The sequence below is a fragment of the Amblyomma mixtum genome, chromosome 5 (assembly GCF_055824585.1).
Source record: "Amblyomma mixtum isolate Tamu chromosome 5, ASM5582458v1, whole genome shotgun sequence".
Classification (NCBI taxonomy): Eukaryota; Metazoa; Arthropoda; class Arachnida; order Ixodida; family Ixodidae; genus Amblyomma; species Amblyomma mixtum.
The window spans coordinates 47,025,450-47,053,272 of record NC_143016.1 but is presented as its reverse complement, the minus strand read 5'-3'; the positions used below and the strand labels follow the sequence as shown (position 1 = coordinate 47,053,272).

General features: G+C 45.5%; 1 protein-coding gene across 4 annotated transcripts; it reads left to right on the top strand.

The window, feature by feature from the left end:
* The first annotated feature begins 1,696 nt into the window (after window positions 1-1,696).
* On the top strand, window positions 1,697-20,856 carry LOC149341995 (arylsulfatase B-like). Of its 4 annotated transcripts, none has more exons than XM_089544293.1 (11): window positions 1,697-1,954; window positions 3,824-3,980; window positions 6,822-6,930; window positions 9,423-9,579; window positions 12,222-12,334; window positions 12,775-12,885; window positions 14,400-14,525; window positions 14,651-14,762; window positions 17,175-17,444; window positions 18,758-19,191; window positions 20,605-20,856. In XM_089544293.1, the coding sequence occupies exons 1-11, from the start codon at window positions 1,906-1,908 to the stop codon at window positions 20,737-20,739; spliced, it is 1,773 nt and encodes a 590-aa protein (XP_089400419.1). In that variant the 5' UTR covers window positions 1,697-1,905; the 3' UTR covers window positions 20,740-20,856. The 4 variants fall into 4 exon arrangements, with proteins under 4 accessions (XP_089400419.1, XP_089400418.1, XP_089400420.1 ...); XM_089544292.1 differs by having other exon boundaries at window positions 3,812-3,980; XM_089544294.1 differs by lacking the exon at window positions 1,697-1,954 and adding an exon at window positions 3,291-3,557 and having other exon boundaries at window positions 3,812-3,980.
* The last annotated feature ends 6,967 nt before the right edge of the window (window positions 20,857-27,823 follow it).

The window sequence follows — 27,823 nt, the reverse complement described above, 5'->3', positions numbered from 1 at the left end:
CCTGGAATCGATGTCAGGTCCACAAAGGACACGCTTCGCAAGGTGTAGTCGAATTCTTCTGTCAGCTCGCTGGGATTCATGATGGGAGAGGAAGATCGGTATTCAGGAAAGAAAAGGGCGCAGCTATTCTCACTAGTGGTGGACACCTCACCCGCTACGCTAGATAATGGTGAAGGTGGGAACGAAAGAAGAAAGGGAGATACATGGGCCGTAGTGGAGGACTTCGGATAAATTTTGACCTCCTGCGGCTCTTAGTATACAGTGAAATCGGCCTCAACTTGAGCCTTCCACATCCATCCAGCTGCTCGGCCAACATGCAAGGAAGAAATCCTGACCACGCTTGCAGTGTCTGGCAACGTGCGAACTAAGAGCAAAGTACAGCGCTTACTAATTTCCTGACTGTACCGTACCCTCATGATATCTGGAAGAATATATTCACTGATAGTGGTGTGCTTTATCAGCTGATTTCTGCACAGTTAGAATGCTTTTCGCAGCAGCGTAGAAGTTCTCAACGCGTGTACTCAGTTCACGCAACGACAAGTGACCCAACACGGCATTGCGGTCATGCGAAACGTGTTCGAGCAAGTGTTTAGGAGTCGGCGCGGCACAACTCGATGAAGCGTAAGAGTGGAAACATGGACTAATAATCTTCGCCGCATACTTCTCGTTCCCATATTTCATATTGATGTACTGACTGCGAATTGCAGAATCCTTAATTTCCGCGAAAAGAATTATATTTTTGAGGTACAGGATGAAAACGCGTGCATTGGAATTTTTTAAAGGAAATGTAAGCGTTGCTGTTACATTTCTGGCTTTTATTGGCCGAAACTTTCTACATTGTCGTTGCAAACGAATTACGCATAAAAATGGCTCCCTAACCGCTGCAATTTCAAATTAGACTTGATACAAATTCCAGGATCTCGTATCCAAACAGCAACAGTCCGGCACTCTTCAAAAGGCAGAGGGTCTGAGAGGCAGTGATGAGACTGCGGAGGCGAGGCTTTTGTAGCATTTTCACCCTGGAACTGACGTTTTGCAACCGGTTATCTGTGTTGTTTCTGTTGTCAGTTGTTTTTATTCTTTTCCGTTGCATCGCCGTTTCCGTAAAAGTACCTGGGTACCAGTGGCGATTGCAAGCGGCGTTCGAGGTGTTAGAAGGCATCAATTTTCATCGCAAACTCCACCTGACAGGTACGCTTACCTTAACCACCTGTGTAAAGGGCTCTGCTATTCGCGCGAACCCTTGATCGTCAGTGTCCGCAAAGTCACGTGATCGTCAGAGTCCGCAAGAACAACGACGACGCCGTCTATAGACCGACGAGGTTTGCAATCAACTTCATGCCTGCCACAGTCCATAACTTGCTGAAATGGTGCTTGTGCGTTCCAAAGCCCAAATGATGTGATTTGGAACTGCAGCATAGGCTGTGCAGCGTGATGAATGCGGTCTTCACGGAATCACCTTCGTTGACTTTAATCTTTTAATGCTCGTTAGATCCAGCGATGGTAATAAATGTTTGACCTGAGAGGATCGTTGGCAGAGGAAGGCACCTCTCTCAAAAACATTGTCTATATTACGACGCCTGCATCGCCGCAAGCAGTTCTAAACATCACGTTGAAGTGGGCACGTGGGATCGTTGTCCTTCGAGAGCAATCTAATCGGGTCTAGCGAGCATGCAGAAGATAGCCCACTCGGCAAGGCGAGCTGGAAAAAAGACCGCGTCTGCCTTCCTCCATAAAGGAAGGACACTGTTTCAGAAAGTGTATAAACATTAAGCTTCCCGACAGTCTACTTCGCTCTCTCCGTTGAGCTCGTTCTATGGTAAGCGGGTTGGAGTCCACTCCGTCCGAAAACAGACGGCCGGGAAACTCGGCCGGGAAACCGAGAGGCTGACCGAAACGGATTTGATGGCACAAGAACATCGTCCAAAGCACAACAATACGTTCTTAAAATCAGGTAAGTGCAGCAAACGTGATCATTTATCGGATCCGCACGAGTGCCACATAGCAACATCAAAAAAAGCGCAAGCATGCTGTCGCGTTATGCAAAGGAAACGAGTAGCGCTTCCGCTATGCACAGCGATGCCACTGCGGTCGACTGCACCCGGCGCAATTCACTCCCATCACTCTCATGCACTAGCTACCCTATCCCCATGCATTGCTTTGATATGTGGTGCTAGGTTTTTGTACCATATTCCTTGTACCATGTACCATTTGTACCATGTACCATTCCTTCCTTCAAGGCGCAGTTGAGGTGCACACTCAGAGTCAGTTACGCAGCGTTTCCAAAGAGCCGTAGCCAGCCACTTTTTCCTCCCCCGCCGACTTTAACGCCCATTTGTTGTGCGATGTCAGTGCGCATTAAATAACCCGAGGCGTTCGAAGCTTATCCAGAGCTAGCCTCTGCGGTCCCTTTTTCTCTCTTCCTTAATTCACTGCCTCCTTCATTCATTACCTCAAGGCGTGGTTGAGGTGCCCACCCAGTTGTGAGACAGTTACTGCGCCTTTCCTTTCTTCAATGCGAATTTATTTATTAATATATTGCTGAGATCGCATGCATACAGAAACTGCGCAGGCGCGAAAACCCAAGTGCGGAAGTGCTGTTTTTTTGGGTGAATTCGTGCGTAACTTTTTGGAGCAAAGCGCTTGAACAGCAAACCAGACGGACAAGTCAAGAACACGGCGCAACTCAGAAATTAATTTTCACAGCATTTGTCTCGTCTGACATGTATTTCAGCCGAATGAAATGCAGTAAGACAGCTAGTTGTTAATTGCGCCGTTTCCTTGACTGTCTATCGGTCTTGAGTGCCGTTCGTGCGCTTCGATAAACGCGAATATAATTCTCAAGCACATCCATGCTCTCTTGGGATGCACTTTAATCGGTAAGCGATGTTAACAATTCCATCATGAAAAGATCTCGCTATCGGAAGAATGTTTCACGTTTGCAGTTCAGGCATTGAATTATCATCGACAGAGCCAGTGCTAGGCCTAACAGAATCACACAGTACAGATTAATCAATACAGTCGCAATGTTCTCTCATGTTTATACCTTTTTTCTTTTTGTGTTTATTGCCGTCGGCACGTGGAAATATTACTTTCTGCTCACCATGGCAAGCACGTTACCGTGCGCACACCCGCTAAGCGATACCAGATTGTTCGTGTTGGATCGAAATCGTGCGTGGTCTCTTGCTGATCTCGACGATGTATGCTCGGTATTGCCAAGGTTCCAAGCAGGGTATAAATAGAGGACCGCCGTCGGCCGTGACGGGTGTTCTAATCGCGACGATTGCCAAGCGAGCGTGCCACTGCCTTCGCCGCCGAGTTACCTTCCTGACACCGAGTTTCCCCAATGAAAAGTTGGTGCGAGATTTACGCCGGCCTGGAGGCCTGTCTGACTTCTTTCGCCTGCCTACTTTTCCTAGTGTCGATCGTCAGAGCAATGTGGGGATATACAGCGTGATATGGTCACCGAGCAGTAATTCAGTTTTCACGCACAAGTAACGGAGATATTTCTCAGTGCGGCGGTAACATGTCACTTGCCTCGTGTGGATCATACTGCAGTGAGTTTCAAGTCATTTGGCTTCGCGTCTTTTATTCCCAAGTTCATTGAGTAAAAGCTTGTGCGTTAGTTCTAACTGTGCTGCCCGAATCTCTGTGTACTTTGAAGGAACAGGGTTTTCTGCCTTTCTCGCGACGTGCATGCCATTGAATTTATCATTTCGTCCTGCTTTTCTCAAGCTATGGTCAACTTCACTGTACGCCAAGATGTCTAAATAAGTGCATGTTTACCGTGTCTTTCCTGCATTTTCACCAGCATCCGACGAAGCCCAAAAGATGACCCTTCAAGGAGCTTGCTGTCTTGCAAAGGCGGATGGCAAAACACAGCGTTTTAGCGATCTACTGCCCCAGGCAGAAGGTTCGTATCAGGATGTTCCGAAGTCAGAACTTCTGCGGACACCATCGAAAACAACGTTTCACACCAGGTACGACATCAGCCTCATATAGTGCATGCAAAAAAATCCCGACTGTTGTCGTTTCTCTGCATCGGAAGAAACCTTTCGGGCATTTACGGCGCTATCAGTTTAAAGGAACGCGGGCTGGTTTCACGACTTCCAGGTTGTTTTTTTTTATCTACTCTCACACTCTGATAGAGTCAAAGCGGGTGGGGAGTGTGGCTCGTTTTTCGTGGTTCGTAAACCTGTCGTTAGGCAGTTGCTCCTCATAATGGCGGGAACGATGGATCGCCCGAAGCAGTACCCGAAGAACTTCGGGAACAATTCGGCCAGAGCGCAGGCAACGGTTTCATAATGGTGATGCGGAGTATCACTCCGGGTACAAAAGCGTCAACGGCGACCAGATCCTTATATGTGAGCTCGTGGTGCTTATTGCTGGTTTGATTTGGTTTATGGCGTTTAACGTCCAAGAGCGACTCAGTCTATGAAGGACGCCGTAGTGAAGGGCTCCGGAAATTTCGACCACCTGGCGTTACACGGGCCACTAGAATTTCGCCCTCTGATGCTAACAGGCAAACCACAATGCTACTGCTCGGCCGTTCGAGCGTTAATTCAACCCCAACTCGTCCGGCGTTACGGGCTCGGGCTGCCCCAGGATTGCAAAGTGCAGGTCAATTTCGGAAGATGTCGGCTTAATCGCCACTCTCGGCAGTAATATTCAAGCGAGGCTGCGGGAAGCGACCACTGGCAGCGCTGGTATTCGCAACATATCGATGATCGCAAAGAAAGCTTTTTTTTTTTCGCTGCTTTTGCCGCCAAGCTTGGTCTCCTGAACATGCACTGATGGCTAGCATATGGGTGACTCCAAAGCGACGTTTACTTCCGTTAAGTGAGGATAGCGAATTGCTGCCGTTTAACTTCAAGCTGCGCTGCGGCTTGTGTTGGGAGATCGTAAATTCGCCGTGATTTGTGGAAGTAATGTAATGTATCAAAAAGTTTTGAAAACATGCTTTAAATTGAGTGTTGGCGCAAGAAGATACTGATCTTGTATTATGGGTCACCAATCTTGTCCAACAACAGTTGACCATCTAAAAAAGAGAGAGAGCCAGAGAGAGAGAGAGAGAGAGATACTTCGAAATACTATCCGCGTTTGAGGACGCGGGCTCTAATTTTCTTTGCGTCAGATACTATAACTTGCAAAATCTAAATTTAAACAAGCCATAGTCACGGGGAATAGGGGCGCAGATCAGTTTTAATATACAGGGTGTTTCACCTAAGACTTTCTGCAATTTTTAAAAATAAGCTATTTGAATTAGATGCGCGCTTTTTCTGGCATAGCATTGTCAGTGCTGTAGTACATCATAATTCTACTAAGACGTGCTAACTAGCAGGCTTGTTAACCAATATTTATTAGTTAACTTTTAAACTATTACCGTTGGGCTCCTTAATTATTGAGAGGCATGCAGCCCACCGTAAGTAATGTCCATATCCGTTTTTAGAATTTCAAGAACGCGATTATCCTCGGCGCTGTAGCCCAACAAATTTCGCCTACCTCGCGCCAAAATACATGCGGTTTGAGAAGCTTGCAGGCAAAGCAACCTCTCCAGTGAACCTAACTCGTCGAAATAGCCAAAATTTGTTGGGCCACAGCGCCAAGGATAATCGCGTTCTCGAAATTCTAAAAACGGATACGGACATTACTTACGGTGGGCTACATGCCTCTCAATAATTAAAGAGCCCAACGGTAATAGTTTAAAAGTTAACTATTAAATATTGGTTAACAAGCCTGCTAGTTAGCACGGCTTAGCTGCATTATGATGTACTACACCACTGACAATGCTATGCCAGAAAAAGCGCGCATCTAATTCAAATAGCTTATTTTTTAAAATTGCAGAAAGTCTTAGGTGAAACACCCTGTATAATAACATGCCCAGCATGCCGGCAAATTATGAACAGTGGGAACATTCTGCAGCGGCATACAGAATGTTGCTGGGTGTTTACTATGTAGCTTCCACAGTGATACCTGAATCTGGGCCGAGTGGCTAGATATTTTGTTCGCCATATTCAAAAAGCACACAGGATTTCGCACAATGCGATCAAACAGATCAACTGCACGGCAAAAACGTGTGTTGCTAATCTCGAGAAATGAAAATTTCTTGCGGCGTTCTTCGCGTTCGATCCGAAGAACTTTAGAGCAAATTTAGAGAAAATATTTTAAAGTTATCACTTTCTACATGTCAGGAATGATATCGTGGGGGTCGACCCGCTGCAGATTTTCTTACTTTCAGAACCATGTACTGAACTGAATTGACGACACTGAATTGAAATTTCTCTGCATCACATCCCATTCAGTGTGCATATGAGAACTTGAAGCGCAAGTAGAAAACTGGCCCTAGGACAGCTTTACGAAAATTTCACACTCCCATAATGGCATCTCGCAGAAGTGGCAAAACAGCTTAGCAGCAAAAAACAAATAGGATACACATAACAACAATATTAATAATAATGAAGCCCTGCACATTGCGTAGCTGAACAAAATGTAAAGATAAGGCAAAGCTAGCCAAATAGCAAAAACAAATACACATAAAAATATTTACAGAGTATATCAACTTGACATCTCAGAAAGCGACCCGAACAAATCACAGCGTATGGTTTTTACATCGCAAAGCTGCAGGAGTTGCTGATAATGGCGCATAGTGCTTTAAAGCTAATAATATTAAGGTGAGCGTTCCGAATGTATAGTGAATTAAGTAGCCTTGGCACCATGTTTCCAATAACTTGCTGGCCGAGTGTAGTTCTTTAACGTATTCAGTAGTGAGCCGCGTTGTAAAAATCTCATGAATGTTACATACATCCATTCATTTTTTACAGGACCATAAAAACCTGCATTTATTGTCTGGCCCTTTGGCTTCTTGCTCTGCCTATGGCAGGAGGTGCCACACAACCACCCCACATCGTGTTCTTGTTCGCTGATGACCTGGTAAGGGACAGCACTCCTCACAATATGCGCGTCAAGTCTGAAGTGCTAGAATTTCTTGCAGCCCGCGTTATTGTCACCTCAAATGGAAGTCTTTACGGCACTGTATATTAAACCAGTGGCGGCACTTCGTCACGAATAGGAGCGGCTTGTATTGCTTCAAGGACGAAACACAGCTCAGACCCTTACCCTGGAAATTGTTATGGTGCTTTTAATTTATTTACAAACAAGTTTAGAAATTTTTTAATACAAAAACAACGAAATGAAATAGAAACGGGAGATTAAACTGATTCTAAGGAACTTTTGCACAAGAAACAAACATCCTCAGAGACCAGCAATAAGCCTCCAATTTATATGCCCGAGAAGAGAAAAAAAGGTGGTCTTATCTCATGCGGAGGGCTTCCAACGAAAGCACTAGGAAAACAGTGCAAGTTAAAGAACCCCTGGTGGTCGAAATTTCCGGAGCCCTTCACTACGGCGTCCCTTATAGCCTGAGTTACTTCGGGACGTTAAACCGCAATAAACCAATAAACCAAGCACTAGGAAAAAACAAAACTAAAAAGTTTTCGACGCCCTGCTCCTCAGTGCCTGGAGGTGAAGGAAACAGTAATTTTATGTTGAACAACACTTCCGCTTGATTATAAATACAGGTTTGGGGAACTGTGGTGTTTTCCTTCATGATTAAATTGACAGTGTTTTACTTTTTGATTACGCGTGAAGTGCGCAAAACGATAACAAGTTGCCGCATGCGTTCTACCCACGACGTCCGTCCGTCACGCGCAGTCTACCACTGAAACTAATGGAACGGCTATACCTGGTGCTGCTTAATGGTGCTTAGTCCTCAATGTCAGATATTCAATACTCCTATTTCGTAGTAAGTTGTCTGAAATATCGTCGCCTAGAAATCTGTAATATTGAACACTTTCAAAACGGATTCCATCCATACTATGCGCTGACGTAACCGGCAGATGGTTACGGGTAAACGATACGAGTTGAAGTTTGTCGCTGTTGAAAGACATATCACACTTCGTGCAAAAGCCATGAACTCCCTTGAAATGGCTCTGTAGATTGCTGACGTTCCTATAAAGCACTCTCATTAACATATAATCATAGCTTGCACTCTAAAGCGTCTACACTAACAAACTTAAAAAAAAAACTAAGGCCCCAAAACAGACCCTTGAGGCGCGCCAGTAACGTTTACATGAGTTGTTGCATGCCGTTAATCAAAGCATATGTTCACCGAGTGAATTGAACCGGGTGTCACGTGTGCTGCTTTCTCAGCTCCCGATTGGGAACGGCGAGCGGGCAGAGAAGACGCGACAGGCGCGCCGAGGCGTGACGCGTGCTCGTGGGCGTGGCTACCGCTTTTTCTGGCCGCGCGGTATCGCACTGGCCCGTGTGTGGCCTAGAAATACTTCGCACTGAAACATCGACAAAAATGGCATTTTCGAAATTGTAAAGCATGATATAGATATATCTTACTGTGGACTGCATGCCTTTCAATAAATAAAGAGCCTAACAGCCAGTAATAGTGATAAACATGACTATCAATATTAGTTAACCAGCCTGCTAGAAGGACGTCTTAGCTGCATTGCAAAGCACTACTCCGCTGACAATGGTATGCCGAAAAGATCGCTCTTCTTACTCAGAATAACCTGTTTTTAAATGTTGCTGGCAGTCTTGAGTGAAACACCCAGAATGTAGCCAATCGACTTACAATACCCAAGAGAAAGACTTTGGCGCAGCCATTATAAAAGCTGCTTTGAAGGTGTTGTATTAAGCTAGTAATCGATATGAACATTTTATTAACCAGGGAAATGTAAAGCAATCTAATCATCCTTCAGCTCGTTTTGTTTTCAGCTGCTGTACTGTACCCTTCCTCTTCGCGTCTTGCTCACTTCAGTACTGCACTTACAACTCGACCCGCTATTTCTCTTCCCATTCCATACATTTCGCCGTGCTTCACGCTCTCCTACCCTCTCGGCTTTGTTGAGTCGTGACAGCAGCATATAACGCGTGAAACCGGAGGAATGCCATTAACAGCCATTGCTGTCCAATGAAATAGCTGAGGCTAGGAATGAAAAGAAGCGTCGGCGTACAAACAAGAGCAGGCAGACAGCTGAACGACATCTCTTCAACCAAGTATCGGAGGAGGAAACGTCCCTCACTTTAGCGCAATACGTCACCGCTCTGCATTTATGCATCAAGAAGTTTCATCTAACCGAAGAACGGCTGAGGTTTTCTTTTTCCTTTAGCCTCTACGAAGTATTTAAAACAATATTTCCAGGACGCATTAGCCTTTTGTCAGAGTCAGCATGAAAGCGCTAGAAATTTAACTGGCATCAGAGTGAACTGCAACAGTTTTCGCTTCTTCAGATTGTTGAAGATTCTGAGAAGCTACTGTCCCTCAAGACTTTCTTGCCGTTGTAAGCCGCGGGCTACTTGTGAATTGTGACGCTTTTATTTGACATCGCTCTCCTAACTCATTCCTGCAGGGATGGGGCGACGTGAGCTTTCATGGATGTCAGATTCCAACGCCCAACTTGGACACCTTGGCTGCGGATGGCGTCATACTCAACAACTACTACGTTCTGCCCTCTTGTACTCCATCCAGGGCCGCTCTTCTGACGGGACTCTACCCGATGCGCACAGGTGATCTCCCAGTGCATAAAAAAGCCGAGAGGTGCATCATAAATGCACTGACAACTCTTTAACACGAATGATTAGATGAACATGAATATCTGATAAGCTGACTGAAGCGTGGAATCATAATTTCGAATAGAGCGGACGTTCTAGCGTTGCGACCATGAAATGGTGGATGGATCTTGAGTCGGCATTTTAGTTCGGCAATCCACAACAATGAAAGTCTAGAGTGTCGTTCCTATTAGCCCCAAATTAGACGCCACTTGTAGGTATGGTGAGCGAGATACGTGAGCGGATATGTGAGGGCGGAAGCAGAAGCTTAAAGATATTAGAGCGCGTTAATTCTATAATATATATTTGCTGAACAATGCTGACGATATGCTGAAATTTCAGTCTTTTGCCTTCGCTGAGTGGGACCCGGGTTACGATGATGATAATCATGATAATAAAAGAAAAATAAAATGACGCACATTTTTTGTTTACCCAGGAGCTTGTACAGTGCCAAAAAAGTTCAAAGAAAACCTTGTAAAAGTCACAAGATATGTTTATAATATGTGCCAAGTTGAGCTGATCAATGGTCGTCTTTAAATTAAACGTCTACTCATCTCTCAATTATCCACCTACGCAAATGACTGAAATTATCCCTGCGCGCCAAGGCAATGTTGTGATAAGGGTAATAAGCGAGGTATACACCATTACTTAGCTAAACCAGTTTTCTCTCTTTGACTCGGGCACAAGCGAGTAGTATGATGTCACCACACTGAGTAAGCAGAATTCTCCCCCTAATTTCGGTCTGAACGGGGGGCGTAGTTTGTTGTGGAAGTGAATAACATTTCAACATTTGGATCAGTCGTACTATTCACGAGAACAGTCGACGTTCTTCTGTAGTTGAGGGCGCGATGCTTCTGATCAGAATCAGAATCAGAATCGTTTTTATTTTGGATGCACGCGTGTACATGAAAGGGGTATTCAGGAAGCGCTCCCGTAGTCGGAGACTGAAATGGAACCTCCCGTACATAATGGACATGAGACTGTTCATAACGAAATGCAGCAACGACGAAACGTTAACATAAACAAAATAGTATTCCCGAGACCGGTACAGAAAGAATAAGCCCCCACATTTCTTACAAAAATTGCTTCCATTATTACTCTCGTTCTTTTGCCCTCACAACTCCGATATCATACTGTGGATGAATTGTATGTGAATAACAGGCTGAAAAATACTTTTACTGCTATTTTTTCTAGAAACAATTTATGTACGTTTGGACCGTGAATGGCCTTCATCAGAATCTTTCAGACCTTGCTACGATATGTGACAGTGCATTTAGTGTAGCAATTTTGCACGCAATTGGAGTAGATTCTTATAAGAATCAATTTTGAGTATGAAGTATCAACTTTTGCGTACTGGAATATGATATTCATGGTTCTATAGTACCCACTTTCTTGTTTTACTATATGGCTCTTTGCTCGCGTGTACCGTATTACGATCCCAGGCAGCGCATTCTTAGTTTCACATAGGCAGTCTTTCCGCTGATATTCTCAATAATTCCTGATGCGAAATTCCCGTCAATCCAACCTAATCCCATGTGGTCTGCATTAGGAATTAAGCAGTTCTAATTCGGCAAGATTTTGGAATGACCGGAAATGTACGCTGCGCCAGTTTGGTTAGTTATGGTTGCAGTTGGGCGTTCATGTGGAATGCAGAAAGTCAGATATATAAGAAAGACATGGGATGACGACGACGATAATTTTTTTAACATCTTAATGACGCAAGAGCAGCTTGACGCAAAACAGCTAAGAAGAGTGTTCTGGTCTGCATGAGGTGTGGTCGGAGTCTCATTTTCACAAGCAGTTCAGAAGCCGAGAGCCAGGCCGGCGTAAGGCTTGTACCCAGCGCAAAACCGATAAGTTCTCAGCGGTACAAAGTATCGAACTCTGCACTTCCCGCATAAGAGGTGGTTGCTCAAACCACTAGGTTACCGCCGCCGTGAGAAGTTGACGGGTGCGCGAAGGTTGATCATGCGTCGAGATATGCTTCTCGAGCTTCTAGTACCGCAGGTAGGATAATACGAAAAATGGGATATCGAGCTTAATTAGAATATCGCGTTTCTGATATAACCCTTCCGTGTTTGTAAATATCTGGTAGCATAACAATCAACATAACCAGAGCTTTGCAGCTTCGGTTTGGTACGCTTGCTATATATATTTTATTGCGAAAGCAATACTATGCTCATGAATAGTCTTTCGCATAGCGGGGGCCGGTAGCCACGCGTGACATTTAGAATTACCTCTGACGTTATGCCATGCCTAGTGACGTCATACCGTGACGTCATACAAGGGTGAGAGATGGGCGACCAAGTCGAGTCATAGCGCAGCGGCGGCCGGTAGCCACGCGTGACATTTAGAATGACCTCTGACGTCATGTCATGCCTACTGACGTCATACCGTGACGTCATACTAGGGTGAGAGATAGGCTACCAAGTCGAGTCGTCGCGCAGCGGCGGCGGGTAGCCACGCGTGACCTGTACACGCGGCGCACTGCGTTCCTTCTTTAGACGCGGCGCGCCGCGTTCCTTCAGTTAGAGGCGCTGCGCTCGCTTTCGCAACCTACTAGGCTTAACCAAAGCTAATCACCCGCCAATTTTTTTCAGGCATGCAGGGTCCTCCGTTACATGGCGCTGAGCCTCGGGCACTGCCCTCCAATGTGGCAGTTCTGCCTCAGTATCTGAAGGATCTTGGCTACGAAACACACCTGGTCGGAAAGGTGTGCGTTCTAAACTGTACTGCATGTGTTTTCTTTTGCTACGAGATGAAGCAAATGTGTTTGCATCTAACGCGACCAAATATGACGTTACTGGCGTTGGGCTTCGATAGTATACTTTACGCCAGTGCTATTGGACGCCATGGGACTGGTGGCTAAAGTGGTTAGTCCTTCAAATGCGAAATTGGGTGCTTCGTATGTGTCAGCATGTGTCAGCACTGCCTTTAATGTCTCTGGTTAATGGCAAGCCAAGTTTTAAAATACATTGCAGAATACAGGAGCGGTGAATTTTTCCGAGAGCCCGGATACTTATTATGGCCACCAAATATATTTAAGCTTTAGCTTTAATTTCAGTTGTGTCAACTTCGTTTCAGATAATTTGCTGCTGCTGAGAAATTATGTATTGAAATGCAGAGACTTTAATTCTTCTTTTGCACACGCAGTGGCACCAGGGCTATTACACAGAGGACATCACGCCCACACGGCGAGGATTCGACAGTTTTTACGGCTTTTACAATGGGAAAGAAGATCACTACACCCACAACTTCACAGTCGTATGTACAAGAACTTATTGGCTTTTAGCTTATTTTCGACTCTTTCCACCAGAGAAGACACGTAACGACCTCAAAGAGGTTGTTTAGGAAATTGCCTCTCAGCAAAGAAATGTCGACTCTAGCTACGGCTGGTAAACGTCGGCGCACTTCGAACAAGGCTGCAAGTAGCCCCTTGCGTTTACTATTTCTGTGATGTATGCCAGACGTACCGCTAAAAGAAGAGGGAAAGATTTTCATGTTACCTGTGCTAAACACCCCTAAATGAACAAGAAGTTAGGCGAAGTGCAACCCGTTTATAATCCTGTCGGATAAAGGGGGTTTTGTCTGAAACCTAGCAACAGCAATTGCATGAATGTTGTCAACTGAAAATGCGTCGGTTAAATCGAATTCGGCACGGATATTTTCCGCACCCTGTATAAAGCACGCGAAACGCCGTTGAAAACGGTGGTTTCGACCGCGCCATTGACTGCTTCGTTCGAGGCACAGGATGATTCTTAACCTAGTTTTTCGTCTATGCGCTGTGATCGATGCGTTGTTTATTTAAAGAGAATTCTTTTCTAGCTTTTTTTATTCTAGGTTATTATTTTACACGAAACGGTCTTCAACAGCAACTTTCTCAGACGTAGCACAAGAGCTCTTTTAAGGCTACGGTAGGGGCTTTGTAACCAACAAACAAAAGCTTAGACTACGTGTTGGGAGCTGTGTTATCATGCGGTGCAAATGCCGATTCGTGCTGCAGCGCGAGTCCTACGCCCATTTTACGCATAATGGTTTTCCATACGCATTCACATCAAATTACTTTGTGCTTTCACTTATTGAGTCATTTCTTTTTTACTTTTCCCATCATAATTTGCACTGTGCTCTGCATAACAAGAGTTTTCATTCACAAACACTCGGATGTTTTGCGTTCGAAAAGAGAGACGGAATAACGTTGCTGAGAACCATATATATAGTTCCCTTCTGGCTGAGCACCTTTGGCCGGCCCATAATTTTTGGCGGCTGTTCAAAGCCAAATGACATCACATTAGACATCTAGCTGTGCAGGCAGTGCGGATAGTTTAAAAAAATTGTTTTCATAGCCTGTGCACAGGAAAATTCGAGGTGCAGCAGTTAAACGTTCTCTGCTACAATACCTAGTCCAGTCGGTCAATATAAAGTAATATCTTTGAACGTGTGGAACACGAAGAAAGGAAACAATTATTTTTGTCCCATGTCTTTCACTCCGTTACCTTACAACCATGCGAGACCAACTAGCCCTACTTACCTTACTGTCAATCCCTCAGGTGCTCATCGCGCGCCATCCATTCATTTTCTATAGATTAAAAAAAATAATTTTTGACTCCGTGAAACCAGAAAGACGAACGTAAAAGTTACCGCACAATTGTATGTTCGTCCTAGTCTTTTGCGCGGTTAAATTATGAACGCTAACAAACTTTCCCAGATATCTGTCCTTCACCGCTTTTTCATTTACTTCGATAAGAACACCATTCTCTATTTGCAATCTTTCCTTCAAGGGGAATCTTAACGGCCTTGATTTCTGGTCAAACACGGAGCCCTCGTGGTCGGTCAACGGCTCGTATTCTACCCATTTGTTCACGAAAAGGGCTCAACAACTGATCAACAACCGACGGGAGTCAAAGGTATGATGTAGCCTAAGTCCCATAGCATGAACTTTCTCTCTTTTTAGTTCGGCTTCGAGCTGTGAGCGGAGAATACGCTCGAAGTGCGCCACTGTGAATGCAGTATGTTCTATTATTTTTCGCAGCCTCTCTTTCTTATGATGAGCTACCAGGCACCTCACGTGCCTCTGCAGGCGCCGCAGGAAAACATCGACAAGTTTCCCTACATAGGAGACAGAGAGAGGACAGTTTATGCTGGTAAGAGGAGCAATGAATCGCGAATCGCCGCGAGTATCTTTGGCCGGTATTGGCAAAGTTAGCGAGGACATAGTACGAGACCAAAAGTGGCTATATTCTTGCAAAAGATAAGCTCTTTCTACTACGCTTGGTGGGAAGTGAGAAGAGGGGGAACAGAATTAATAAAAAATACAAAAGAACGTTTTTGCAAGAGTATCACAAGCACTTACAACAGAAAAGCGACTAGGTACGCATTCACACTTGCCGAATTAATTACGTGATCAACGTACGTTACACGCGTGATCTACAACTGTGCTACGAAGTCCGCCTTAGAGTTTTCTGGCATATAATCTTAAGCGCGTCCCTAAACCTTAGTACGCGGCCGTTATTCCTTTGGTGCCTTGTAAATGCGGTTGTGGCGGCTTCGAAACCACGAACTTGTCCTGAGGAACAATGCAGCTTTGGTTATTGAATCGCATCAGTGCGTACGGGATATTTCACTTTTAGGGTGAGCTAGCGAAAAATCTAGTCTGATGCTACATGCGGCATGTGCAGTTACCGGTACGCTGTTGACCTGTCGCTAATTTTAGAGTTCAGACCATTGCTGCTGCATAGTGCTCATGTTGCTTTGCTCAGTGGATGGCTTGCGGTTTCTTACAAGCTCCGTTCAGTAATGCCAGATGCAGTTTGCAGCCAATTAGCCAATTTCAGTCACGTCTTACATCCATTTAGATGGGCGGTTAAGCTGCCGTAGCATTGAATGACAACTCAACTTTGCGAATGCATTCGGACGCGGTTGAACACTATATTTCCGTGAAACTCAGTCAACCTTTGGATCGCGTCACGGCGCCACATGCGACCTTTTAATTAATGCGCAAATCAGTTTGTGTTTTGTCGTTATTTAGTTTTAAACATTATCACTGAACTACAACTTCAGCACGAGCTTTGTGATTCGGGTATGTCACAGCAGAACAGGGCACAGAGCCGAGGATATCCACTATAGGTACGTACTTGGCTTCAGCCCTTGACGGAAGTTTGATTACCACTTCACATGAATTCGAATGGTCTCGTTGCATGATTGCAGTATGCAGCGCGATACGGCGAGGACGAAAAAAAAAAGCAGACAGGACTGCGCTGAACTTCAGCACCAGTCCTGTTTTCTTTCTTTGTTCGTACCCGTCGTTGCGTTCTGCATCCCCTAATCATGATAGGCCGAGATCACTGAATTGCTGGTTGGTACGAAACATACTGGTGTCATTTTCTGTCAGGCCGGCTTGTTGGATGCTTGAGACTGCATACAAGTTCAAGTTCAAGTTTATTTTCCTTTCTTACAAAGGAGGAGCCGGGACTAAAAGCTGTGGTAACAGCTTGACTGAAGGTCCCGACTCCTTGAGACAGTCGCAGTACAGGAGGAAGGCGACGGTCACATCATTCACATCAATTCGTAATGCCATGGGCACGCGGTGCAGATCCACATTTACACTAAGCGCGAACACACAGGCAAAAAAAAAAATCGCAATACACACATGTACTCAAAGCAAATGTTATAAATAACTAGAATATACAGGATAGATGTCCCAAACTTTGGACAAGGAAATTCATGTCTGCTTCTTCCACAGGCTGAAATTGTCTCGGCAGTAGTCACGCATATTGTGTTTTGAATTTCTGGTAATATCAAAATTGTCATGGATTAGTTTTTTTAGCAAGACGGGAAGGTTGTAACTTAAGGACTGGTTCATAGAGTAAGTCCTCGGTGTTGGAGTGATCCAAGTTTCTTTGTATCTAGTGTTACGGCAGCTGTTATTTTCTCTCAGTTGTCCAAGTACAGTGAAGGGATTATCACGTTGTTGTGAAGAGTATTTATAGCATAATAGAAGCCTGTAAAAGTATAATGCGAAGATTGGAAGGACATCATACTTTATAAAGATGTTTCTTGCGGGGAAAAGGAATTGCACATTTGCTATAGACCGGACGGCTTTTTTCTGCAGCAAATGCAATCAATGAAGATTTGTTACCCCTGTTGTTCCCCAAACCGGAGCCCTTACTAGCTTCCGAGTATATCGTGAAAGAACAAGTGAGCTAATTTTTCACTAGCGTCACGCACGTAAACAGACGACCAGTTCGTCCCAGGCTAAAATTTCAGGCCACGAGTAGGAAAAACGTTGCGACAGTTAAAGCATTCTTTTATTTATGTACGTAGTGTGCGTTTCCTTGTCGCGGATCCAGGGGTGCTGAGGAGCTCCGCAACAATACGGAGCCCTCGCAAAAAACGCGCCCGAAACACTGAGGAGAATGTGACAGCTGTACTGCTGGTCACTGTGGAAGCCTTAGGTTGCAGGGGTCCCCTAAAAATGGTTATGCAAGCAAGATAGCGAAGCGGTCGCAGGGTGATGCTGAAAACTAGTTTCTATGCGTCAATCCTTGTCACCGCAGGTATGGTGGACGCCCTGGACCAGTCTGTAGGTAAGGTGGTACAGGCGTTGAACGACGCCCGCATCCTGAACAACACCGTCATCGTATTCAGCAGCGACAACGGGCATCCCAGCTTCAACTGGCCACTGCGTGGTGGTAAAGGCACGATCTGGGAAGGAGGTACCAGGGCGGCGGCCTTCGTCTGGAGTCCCCTGCTTGCGCAGAGACAAAGGGTGTCCAACGGACTGATGCACCTCACCGACTGGTTGCCCACGTTTTACTCGATCGCTGGTTGGTGCACTACTCACACTACTGTAGTACCAGCAAGGCATAGACACAGATGACAGCGCACTGCTGTGCATTAGTGCTTTTATGAGCCCATGACGGCGCACGTTATCCGTTGCAGTGATAGTAGCCGTTTTTTTTCCTAATAAGTGGCGCCGCCGCAGCCAATGCTGGTCTATACAGGTAGAAGCAACACGAGGGGGAACACGGGAGCGCGTGGACGCAGCACTTCGCTGATCGCTGGCGCCGAAAGGCGGCGAGAATCGGCGACAGTAGCCCATGCTCAGCAAGCACAGCCGGCTGCTCATTCCGCGAATGCCCCTGGTGCCGCCAATTCTCGTCGGCTGTCGGTGGCAGCGCATTGCGAAGCGCGGAGGCTACGCGCTCCCGTGTTCCCTCTCATACTGCCTCTAGCTGTATATCCTTTGTCTAAAGTGAAGTGACTAGATGTTTGCTTCTAAGCCTTGTAATGGGACTCATAGTAGAGCGCCCGAGGTAGGCATAACTTTCGGAGGGCTGAAAACAAGCGTTTTTTTCACCTTCAAAAGATTCGATACGCTGACAATACATAACAAGCCACACAGTATAACCAAGAAGCTCGAGTTCTAAACTTTTGACAACGACAATAAGTACTGCGTCGTAGCTTAAAACATCCAAGTTCATATGCTAGCCAATAAGCATTATCTACAGGACGGCTGTGGAGTGAGGCGGCCTCTCGAATGGGGCTGTGTGTGGTGTGGTGACGAAAGGTCTGTATATGAGCCCTGTAGCGGGCTTTCTAGCTGGTTGCGGGGGGGGGGGGGGGGGGGGGGACTGTTACAGACATCCTTGTCTCATCGTCGGTCCAGAACAGGACCCGAACTAGAGTTCTATTCAAAGTATATGTGCTTTTGACTGCTGCATCAACGCATTTTTGTCCGCAGTGCCCTGTGCGCGTACTTTGTCCGCAGGATGACATGACTGCCAGAGATTTCGTTCGTCGCTGTAGTCGGCAGTCCTCAATTTTTATTTTTTCTTTCTCTCTTACACCGTGCAACCATGATGACGTTAGCGATGTTCACCACTGTGTGATAATGCAAAACGGTCACGTTAGTCCGAGAGAAATGAATATTGCATGGTGATCGATTGCGATGGTGTAACCGTATAGTCCCGCTTGCCTAGATAAACCAGTGCTTGTAACAAAATCCATGAGCGGTTTGTTTCGGGGCTCAACTTTAGTCCCTATGAAGTTTTCGTTTTCGTCCCGTTAAGTTTTACCTAAGCAGGTTAATTTCTGCCTAATATTTTGTCCTTCGCTTTCCCGCACCGTGCTCTTGCAGGTGGCGATACAGCGCGTCTGGTGGATCTGGACGGCCTCGACATGTGGCGGCACCTGTCTCAGGGAGAGCGCTCACCTCGCGTCGAGATGCTCTACAATTACGACGACATGTATCGTAACTCGTCGGCGCTGCGTGACACGCGGTACAAGCTGGTGCTGGACGGCACCAGCGTGCTTAAGCCTCGCCAACGAGCTCCGGGCGGAAGCCGTCCGTGCGGAGACCTGGACCGACTGCTCGCTCAGTCCACCGTAGCTGGCGTACTTAAAGACCTGTACAAGGAAGATCACTTGGACTTTCCCGCGGACTGGAGGCGAAGAGCCACTGTAACCTGTGGTCAACACCCTGTGCAAAACATATCGATCTCCTCCGTCTACCTTTTCGATATCGTCGCTGACCCGTGCGAGCTGAATAATTTGGCTGCTTCCCTTCCAGATGTAAGTTGTTGTTTCCAACCTTTATAGCCAAAAGGGAAGAACATTTTATCAAGACACAATAATAACTGAAAAAAGTTGTGGTTTCCAAGCTTTATAGTCGAAAGGGAAGAAAATTTTATTAAGGCGCCATAATAACTGGAAAAAGTTTTAGCTTTCAGGTTATTTATTTATTAATACTGCCAATCCATTTTTCAGCGATTTTTACAGGAGTGGGTTTTGGCCGCAGACAAGCAGTCAACCAGGCATAAACACTATTTCAAGTATGCAAAAAGGACAGTGAAAATTATGGGGACAATGGGAAGAGGCTTTGGAGAAAGGCAATACAAAGATAACGCATGAATAATCATCACCTTTTCACTTCATAAATGGTCACGAGAAATACAAATAAATACACGGAAATACAAATACATGGAAAACCCCCCAAAATGATGGGAAAAGTCATATATGACAACTGACTGCCATTTTGCCGGTTGCACCTATTATTTGCTTGCGTCCCCACTGTGCTCATTATTTCTTGCTGTGCTTTGGCTACGCGCACTTATTAGATGATCACATAAAATACACGGCTGAGGCCTAGATCCTGCAGCTTTCAGTGACACTTGAGCAGTTTGCTGCTTGAGCACATTTTTAAGTCAGATGTTATGAACTATAACGCACCGACATTTCGAAAAGCCCTTATGCCACCAGGTTTTCTGCTAGGACGTGGAATATAACTGTTCTAGTAAACGTGGCTGTTTGAGACAGTAAAGGCCAGACTGGAAACTGTCGCCGTTTAGGGATTTTGAACTCTGGGAATGTTACAAGAGCCGCAGACTAGATCGCAAAAGCAATCTGGAAAATCTTGGAAAGCACTGCACAGGACAGAATAGATTTAACTTGATAGGAGAACCTGCAGCGTGACTTTAACGTAAATACGGTTAGTCCTTAAAAGCGGTGTAACCGGTTGCAGTGCCCCGCTTATTTTGTAATAAATAAATCCAAGAAAAAGTACATGATGACAGCGTGCTTGATACTAACGATAATCTACACTGCAGTAGTGCACTAAGTTGGAGGAACTAAAATTTTAAATGAGGCTAAATTCACCAGCATCACTGGATAATGCTGAATTGAAGCATTAATTTTTTTACACTATCTCTATATATACGAATAAAAAAGCTGAAACGTTTTCTTAAAGTGCCCTCGGGAATGCAGTTGGCGGCCTTTCCGATGCATAATTATATTACAGCAGTTATGTTAAACTCAGCCACAAAACTTTTCTGACCTCTACACGGCGCTATTGCATGTATACGCTGATGTCAAATCTTCGTCACCACACCGCCAAATCAAACTATCTGAATCGAGAAAGCGTAGCTAATCCCAGAAATGTAGGCTTGAGATATTATTCTGATACGTTTTTGCTTATTATTGCGACAGGTTGTGGCAACTTTGAAAGAGCGTATTGGCGTCTACGGAGCAGCAGCCAAGCCTAGCGTAAGCAAGCCGCAGGATCCTGCAGGATTCCCTGAGAACAACAACGGAATCTGGGCTCCCTGGGTACCGTCGTCGTAGTCAAGTGCAAGAGCTCAAAGCTAGGATTATATGGACTTTGTAGCTGTTATATTGAGTGCTTGCTTATGTACTCTCAAATGCTGCGTCGGCAGTGCATAAACCGATTTTGCACTCTTTTATGCTGCTATCAGTTATATTCTTAAATTTCATCATCTATATTAGCGAGTTAATTTGCAAGAAGACGAAAGAAGCTCGCTCCTAAAGAAGCTCTTGGGCTGTGTAGAGCAAGGACGTGTCTGAAGACAACAAGTTGGCAGAGCTTCCGATTGACCTTGATATTGATTCTTAGGTGCTCATGGCGTGGGAATGGCACGCCGTGGGACCCTGTCTCGCACTTTTTTTTCTGCTCAAACCGTTCATCGGACACATCCTGTCCCACTTATCATTGCCTGCTTAAACAATTCGTCCAAACTGTTTTCAAACACAGCTAAATTTTACATTTGTTAAAGGCTTTCTGCTTTTCTACGTGTCTTACAGCTAAAGTATAACCATTCCCACCCAGTATAATTTTGTAGTTTCTTCACGCCTTACAAATAGTTAAATGTCTGACAATAAACACTAATCAAGGTCAATATCAAGTCTTCCAAAGGCAAACCAATCGTTTCCAAAGGGAGAGATTGTTCTGTCTTATAAAAAAAGGAACTGCTTCTGACCCCTTCTCTCGTAAAAGAATGGTCAGACTAATTAGCAATTTTATTCTGATGATAATATTCTTGGTATTATTTCCTCAAAGTTGGCAATGCCCTCGTTTTAACCGGGGTTACCCTTATGGTGCAGATGGTTTGGTTATAAGAATAAAATGGAGCAGATTAAATACAGCTGCGATATGATAATCGCCATTGTGACAAATCTGCGACCGCCGAGGCGCATTGCAGAGACTTTTGTGCATATCCGTAGAAATTAAGCAGCGCAGATTTCTCATCGCAAAGCAAGTTAAATGGATTTATTCAGATCTTCATGGACTGTATACGGGGAAAAAAATTTCTACTGATTTTGTGAGCGGCGCCTAAATGGGTGGACAGCTTTGTTGTAGAACTGACATCTTCCATGAGTAAACTTCAGCCCTCGAAAGAAAGAAGCTCAGCGGCGCCGATGTCGACACCTGTTGACAGCTGTCGTAACGGTAAGAATGGCAGTCGCTCGGGGCTGAGCTCTATTTAAAAATAACGCCGTAAGCGATCCCGAACATTGATCATAAAAGTGGTAGCGCGTGATCGCTATCGTTTGTAAACGATCTGCTGGCGGTTAGAAAGCACAAGAAGGACAGTCCGTCTCCGGCTGCAGACAGAAAGCTACAAAAACGCGTGAGAGCACAGCACTGAATACAAAACAAAAAAAAAAAAAAAACAGGCGTCGCGAAGTCGCGGGCCAAAACAGCCGCGCTTATAAGCCACGGAGCAAGGCGAAATGCGTCTCCGACTTTTATGTTTTTGCTTTTCCAGAAAAGCGTGCTGGCGACATCCGCTGAATGACTCTGCCAACATGTGCCGGCCTATTCACGTCCTCTTTGTGGATAATGGCACGGCTTGTTCGCTTCCATTGCTGCGGCTAATCCATTACGCCCTTGACGTAGTTGGAGGCGGTCGGTAGGGTGCGGCGACTCTAGCGGGAAAACGCACCCATCAGCAGCTGTCGAGGGGGAGGGGTTTTTCTGTCTCGTGACGAATGGGCCTTGGAGATGTTTCCTGCGGTTTGTTGCGTTTCGCAGAGCAACGAGGTCGCTGAGAGAGGCTCACGACCCGTGCTATACATGGACGTTTCAAATGCCATCGAAACGAATGTCATTCTTCTTACTGCCGGTCTTGAGCTTCTGCAGAATGTTTTTAAACGGCATTCAGTTCAGATGTCATCTCATGCGACGGAGCACAGCGCTCACATGCAAGAGTTTGAAATGCTTTCACAACTCGAACTCAGTCCGCACCGACCAACAGCTGTCGCCATTATTACTTCGCCCCCCCCCCCCCCCTCCCCGCCCCATCTTACATAGCTGCGCCGCGCGACTTCTTCGGCTCTATGTCAGTGGATTTTGATATCTTCTGCTCGCTTTTTTTATGCGAAGCATACCAGCCGCACAACCGAGCTCTTCCTTGCTGCGCCGCGCGCGGCCGCGTAGCTACCATTTGACCTACATCGGCGCACCACGTGATATGACGTCACAACAGCTGTGAAAGCTGGGGCTCAACTCGTGCGCTCGCTTGCGGACGCGCAGCCTCCGCCGGCGGTATGCTTCGCATCCTAGGCTTAACCATAAGCTAAGCCAGGCCATTTTTTTTCCTGCTACTTGCTTAGTAAATACCTCGTGCACTCGCTAAACGAACGCTTGGAATAATAGTGCACTAATCGGCAATTACCACGTGGGCGTGAAATTTCCCCAGGAATGCGCTAATTACGACGACTCCACTAATACTATACTCTACATAGCTCTCTACAAATAGTTATTGCTTGTTTGCATGGCATTAAGCGCAAACGAAATTCTACTTATGATGTATATCTCTTTCTGCCCTGGTGTTGACGCAGTACGATCGCTGCAATTAGCGCGTGTGAATGTGATCGCCTGTCCGGGAAACGCTTGATAGCCGGTTTAGTGACACCGCGTTGGACTGGCTTTTCCCTCTCGTTGTATTTATTCAGGGCCCGTCCTCCGGTTTTATGCAACTCTTGCGCTACGAAAAGGTTTCACACAAAACAGGCTAGCTGATTTTCACCCGAAAATGCTCCTTCTAGAGAACGTGTAGTTTTGCGCGCACAAGGCTGCTGACATCGTATGAAAATTAGCTGATATCTTGGGCTTATTTAAGAAAAGTATTTTCAGGAACTGATCATTCATTCACTGATGAAATACCTTTTAGCCCTTTTTACGTGTTCATGACGCCGCTTAATTTCAAGATAAGTTCGAAAAATACGCTGCAGAAGCGGAACGCCAGGACATGGGTACTGTCCAGACGATTCAATGGCATGATTGTATCAAACTTTACCTTAGCTAACGATGTGTAGCTTCGAAGCTCTTGTGGGTTTAAAATCGTCGCTGAGATGTCAAGTAAATGTTTTTCTCTTTGGACAAACAAAAGCAGGCAGGCATTGCACGGATGCGGAAATGCTGCGCAGGAGATGGTATGTATTCGGGAGAAAATAATTGTAATACATGAGGAAAAAACAAGGAAATATCAGTGCACTCGCTAAATATAGGCCTTGACAAGGAGTGCGATTCACAATATCTTGGTTCCTATAGAAGACATGAAGTGCGCTAACACACACTTTGCTCCGCCCCACCTTCTTGGAGCAGGCATTATTCAGCCACATTTGCATATCCAGTGCTAAATATTCACTCTAACGTCATGCAGTTATTATCATGTACTAGTCTTAATTTACAAACTGATACTTCGAATTATAAGGTATCCCTCGGTCATGCTCGTAAATCCCCCAGGAGCATATTAACTCTGATCCATTTCATCCCACACGCCAGCTGCGGCACCTATTCGAACAAATTGCGGATCATTTTCATTTTCGCTTTTTGTAAAAATCTGTGGGGTAACTTACCATGAACTGATAAGTCAGATATGTCGTTTCGTTCGTACAAACAAGCAATCAGAACACTTGAACTATAGGTTGGTTTTATGGGGTTTAACGTCCCAAAGCGGCTAAGGCTATGAGAGACGCCGTAGTGGAGGGCTCCGGAAATTTCGACCACCTGGGGTTCTTTAACGTGCACTGACATCGCACAGTACACGGGCCTCTAGAATTTCTCCTCCAAAGAAATTCAACTGCCGGGGCCGGGATCGAACCCGCGTCTTTCGGGTCAGCAGCCGAGCACCATAACCACTGAGCCACCGCGGCGGCACTTGAACTATAGGTAGAATAACAAAAGCTATACAGAACTAAGCACATTTTCTGGTTTCTTGTATTGTTATTTGTTCTTGTACACTCTTTTTTCGACTCATTCTGTATCTTTAAGGATCACCGCTATATTATCTGTTTAATTTGAAGTTTTCCCACAAAACTCTTGCGCATAGTTCTAAGTACGTTTCTAGAAAAAAAAATGAAGGTAGAACTACGGAATAGCAATAAAACAATTCTGATTCTGATCCTGTTCTTAATCCCAGCTGCGGCTGCCCCATTTTTATAGAGGAGAAATGGCAAAAAGCTTGTATAAAATGCGATTGCAGCTCTACGTTTGAAATTATGTCGTCTATAATTGCCAAGGTTCTGCTTCTGGACAATAAACCTTACATACCGTATCATATCATGCTGTACCTTGCCTTACCAGTAAGGCCGAATTTCGAGTGGACAAGTTTCAATATATATTTCAGTGTACTGATAATACAAAAAGAAAAAGAATTAGAACATCTGGATCCTTAGAAGAAATAGGGATCCACGCAATTAACATAGAAGAAAAGGACCTGGGAAGCGTTACCATTTAATGCATTAATAAAGTTCAGAAGAGGGCAAATACGGGCAGGTTGGTACATGTTTTATGAATAGGAAAAAACAGCGCAATGAAAGACGACACAAGAGAAGGATTGGTGTTTTGTCCTTCTCTTGTGTCGTCTTTCATTGCGCTGTTTTCTCCTATCCGTAAAACATTAATAAAGATCCACAGCAGAGGATATTTAATCGTTCTTGTTCTTGGACCATGTGAGTTTAGTCAAATTGGCATTGTCTTTGAGAGTTTTCGCTTCTTACGTATGTTACGAGACCACTGGATTCTAGTATAAATGTATGAGACCGACGTATAAAGTATAAAAGCAACAGCGCTAAAAAAATCACAGGGTGGTTACTAAAGCGCCTAACGCAACTATTTGACTGTTAGCTGTGGTGCGACAGCAAATTGTTTTTTCCTGACATGTTCAGTTTTTTTTCTTGCAAAGTGAGGGAGGAAGAGGTAAATAAGGATTCGTCCAGGATTGCAGTCATGCACTGCAGTGGGTTTAGGCGATGGGTTCAGGTTGGTTTCATACCAACCTCCTCCCACAGCCGAGGAGGACGCCCAGGCCACTATAATCAGCTTCAAGTCAAGAACACAGCGGCAAATACCCCTCAGAGGAACCCCTCCAGCCAACGGCGTCGATAGATCCTCCCCCTTGACCGATCCTTTCGGGCCTGCTAACGTCCGATCGCACAGAGTGACAGGTGAAAAGGGAATAACCACGGCTTAATCGGATTACTAGCGGCGTAATGAAAACTGGTCGATGCTATTGGCTGTAGGGCTTTTGAGGGGCATTTACCACTTCGTTCTTGAGTCGGATCAGGCTATAGTCCACCTGTCTTGTCCCACCGTTTCTTCATCTCCTCCTTTTCCTTAGCCTCCTCTCCCCTGCCACTGGAGAGATGTTTTTTCCTTTTCTCCAGTTTGCCACCTGTCTCCTCCAACCTCTCTCCCTTCCGGTCTCCCACTTGCCTTTTCCCTCCCTTCCCCAAAAATTAAAGAGAGAATTTCCACCCCTCCGCTTTCCAACCTGCCAATGGAAGCAGTTGGCGCTGTGGACGCCATCGACGCCTACGACGACAGCGGAAACTGAGAACGCCGCATCCAGACATGGGAACCGCCAAGCATTCAATGCGAAATAGTCAAACCTTCATTGAGGGATGAGGCCACAATAAAAAGGTTTGGTTTATTACTTTATTGGGATTTAACGTCCCAAAGCGACTCAGGCTATGAGGGACACCGTAGTGAACGGCTCAGGAAATTTCCACCACCCGGGATTATTTAACGTGCACTAACATCGCACAGAACATCGGCCTCTAGAATTTCGCCTCTATCGAAATTCGACCGCCGCGGCCGGGATCGAACCCGCGTCTTTCAGGTCAGCAGCCGCGCTCCATAACCACTGAGCCTCCGCGGCGGCTTAAGGCCACAATAAAAAGAAAACAGACATTACCTGCAGTGTTGGTGTTTGTCCACGTACATTTTCTTTACATTCGTCTGTTTTAACTGCTTTATCACTGTACCAGCCTTTGCTGAAGTATTGGAGTCTCCTTTGTTCACAAATACAAGACACCATCCGCACGTGCAGCGCAACCTGCACGCCAGCGACCTTTTCTGCGCCATTTGCTTTTTTCAAAAACCACGAACTCCCAGGCACAAATGTTGGCAAGACTTTTTCAATAACTTTTCATAGCGCGTGTGCTTGTTCGTGTGCTCCGTGCGCGCTCACTTGCTATGTTCTATAACATCCTAATCTAGGGACGAGCCACAGTCTGACATTTGACATTCGTACTCTACTGGGAACATTTCTGCTGAAAGTTCGTTGGCCCATTGGCATGCCTTTGAGGAACTGCAGCCCTCTCGCGTGGAGGGTTAAGGTTGTGCACATGGTGTGTTTGTATGGCTTACTTGCGTAACGGTACGTTATGCAGGCAGTAGTCAAATACACGCAACATCCGGAGTTTTAAGGCTGACCGGAAGATAAATAAGTGGAACTGGATTAGAAAGCAGAAGAAAAATTATTCCCCTACTCTTTCCTTAATTTCAGTGACTACTGGCTTCTATTACACGTAAATCGCCTGAGTTTACAGTGAGGAAATCTATGCCGCCATGAAACAATGGGAGATCAATGCTATTGATGCCTAGGGAATGCGTTACCACATGGGCTCGGATTTTAGCACTTTGCGTTGATGCAGTGGAATATTTCGCGCCACTTATATTTTAAGTTCTTTGTTGCTCTGCTGCTGTGGTTTAAATCCCCACCGTTCGGCGTGACAATTGCTCTATGCTCGTCAGATGCCACTGCTGGTTCACATCTGCCGCCGAGCGTGTGACTTGATCCACGCTGGTCACATAAGACGCTTCCTTACTCCTTCATTTTTCGGCCCAAGTGCACATGTGCTTTTTTGCCTGGAAGCGGGTGAATGTTCGTGAAGGCCACGATTACCAAGGAACATCATGACAGGCTGGCAATATCGCACGGTGGGCGTACGACTGGTTCGATGAACGAGTGGTCTAAAGCAGCGGCCTCTGAAGCTGATGTCTTCGCACCACCGCGAGCTCGAATCCCGATTGAGGCTGTAAGTATGGCAAATTTTCTGCTTCCTCAGAGGCTGGTAGCCGACAGACTACCGCCGCAGGGTTTTCGTTCTCATAAAAGTT

What these genes read in the sequence shown, in the direction of transcription:
- LOC149341995 (XM_089544292.1), top strand. Translation starts at nt 1,906, where the DNA reads ATGGCACAAGAACATCGTCCAAAGCACAACAATACGTTCTTAAAATCA. An exon ending in CAATACGTTCTTAAAATCAG is followed by an intron (nt 1,955 to 3,811) that starts GTAAGTGCAGCA and finishes CATTTTCACCAG; the next exon opens with CATCCGACGAAGCCCAAAAG. An exon ending in TCTTGTTCGCTGATGACCTG is followed by an intron (nt 6,931 to 9,422) that starts GTAAGGGACAGC and finishes TCATTCCTGCAG; the next exon opens with GGATGGGGCGACGTGAGCTT.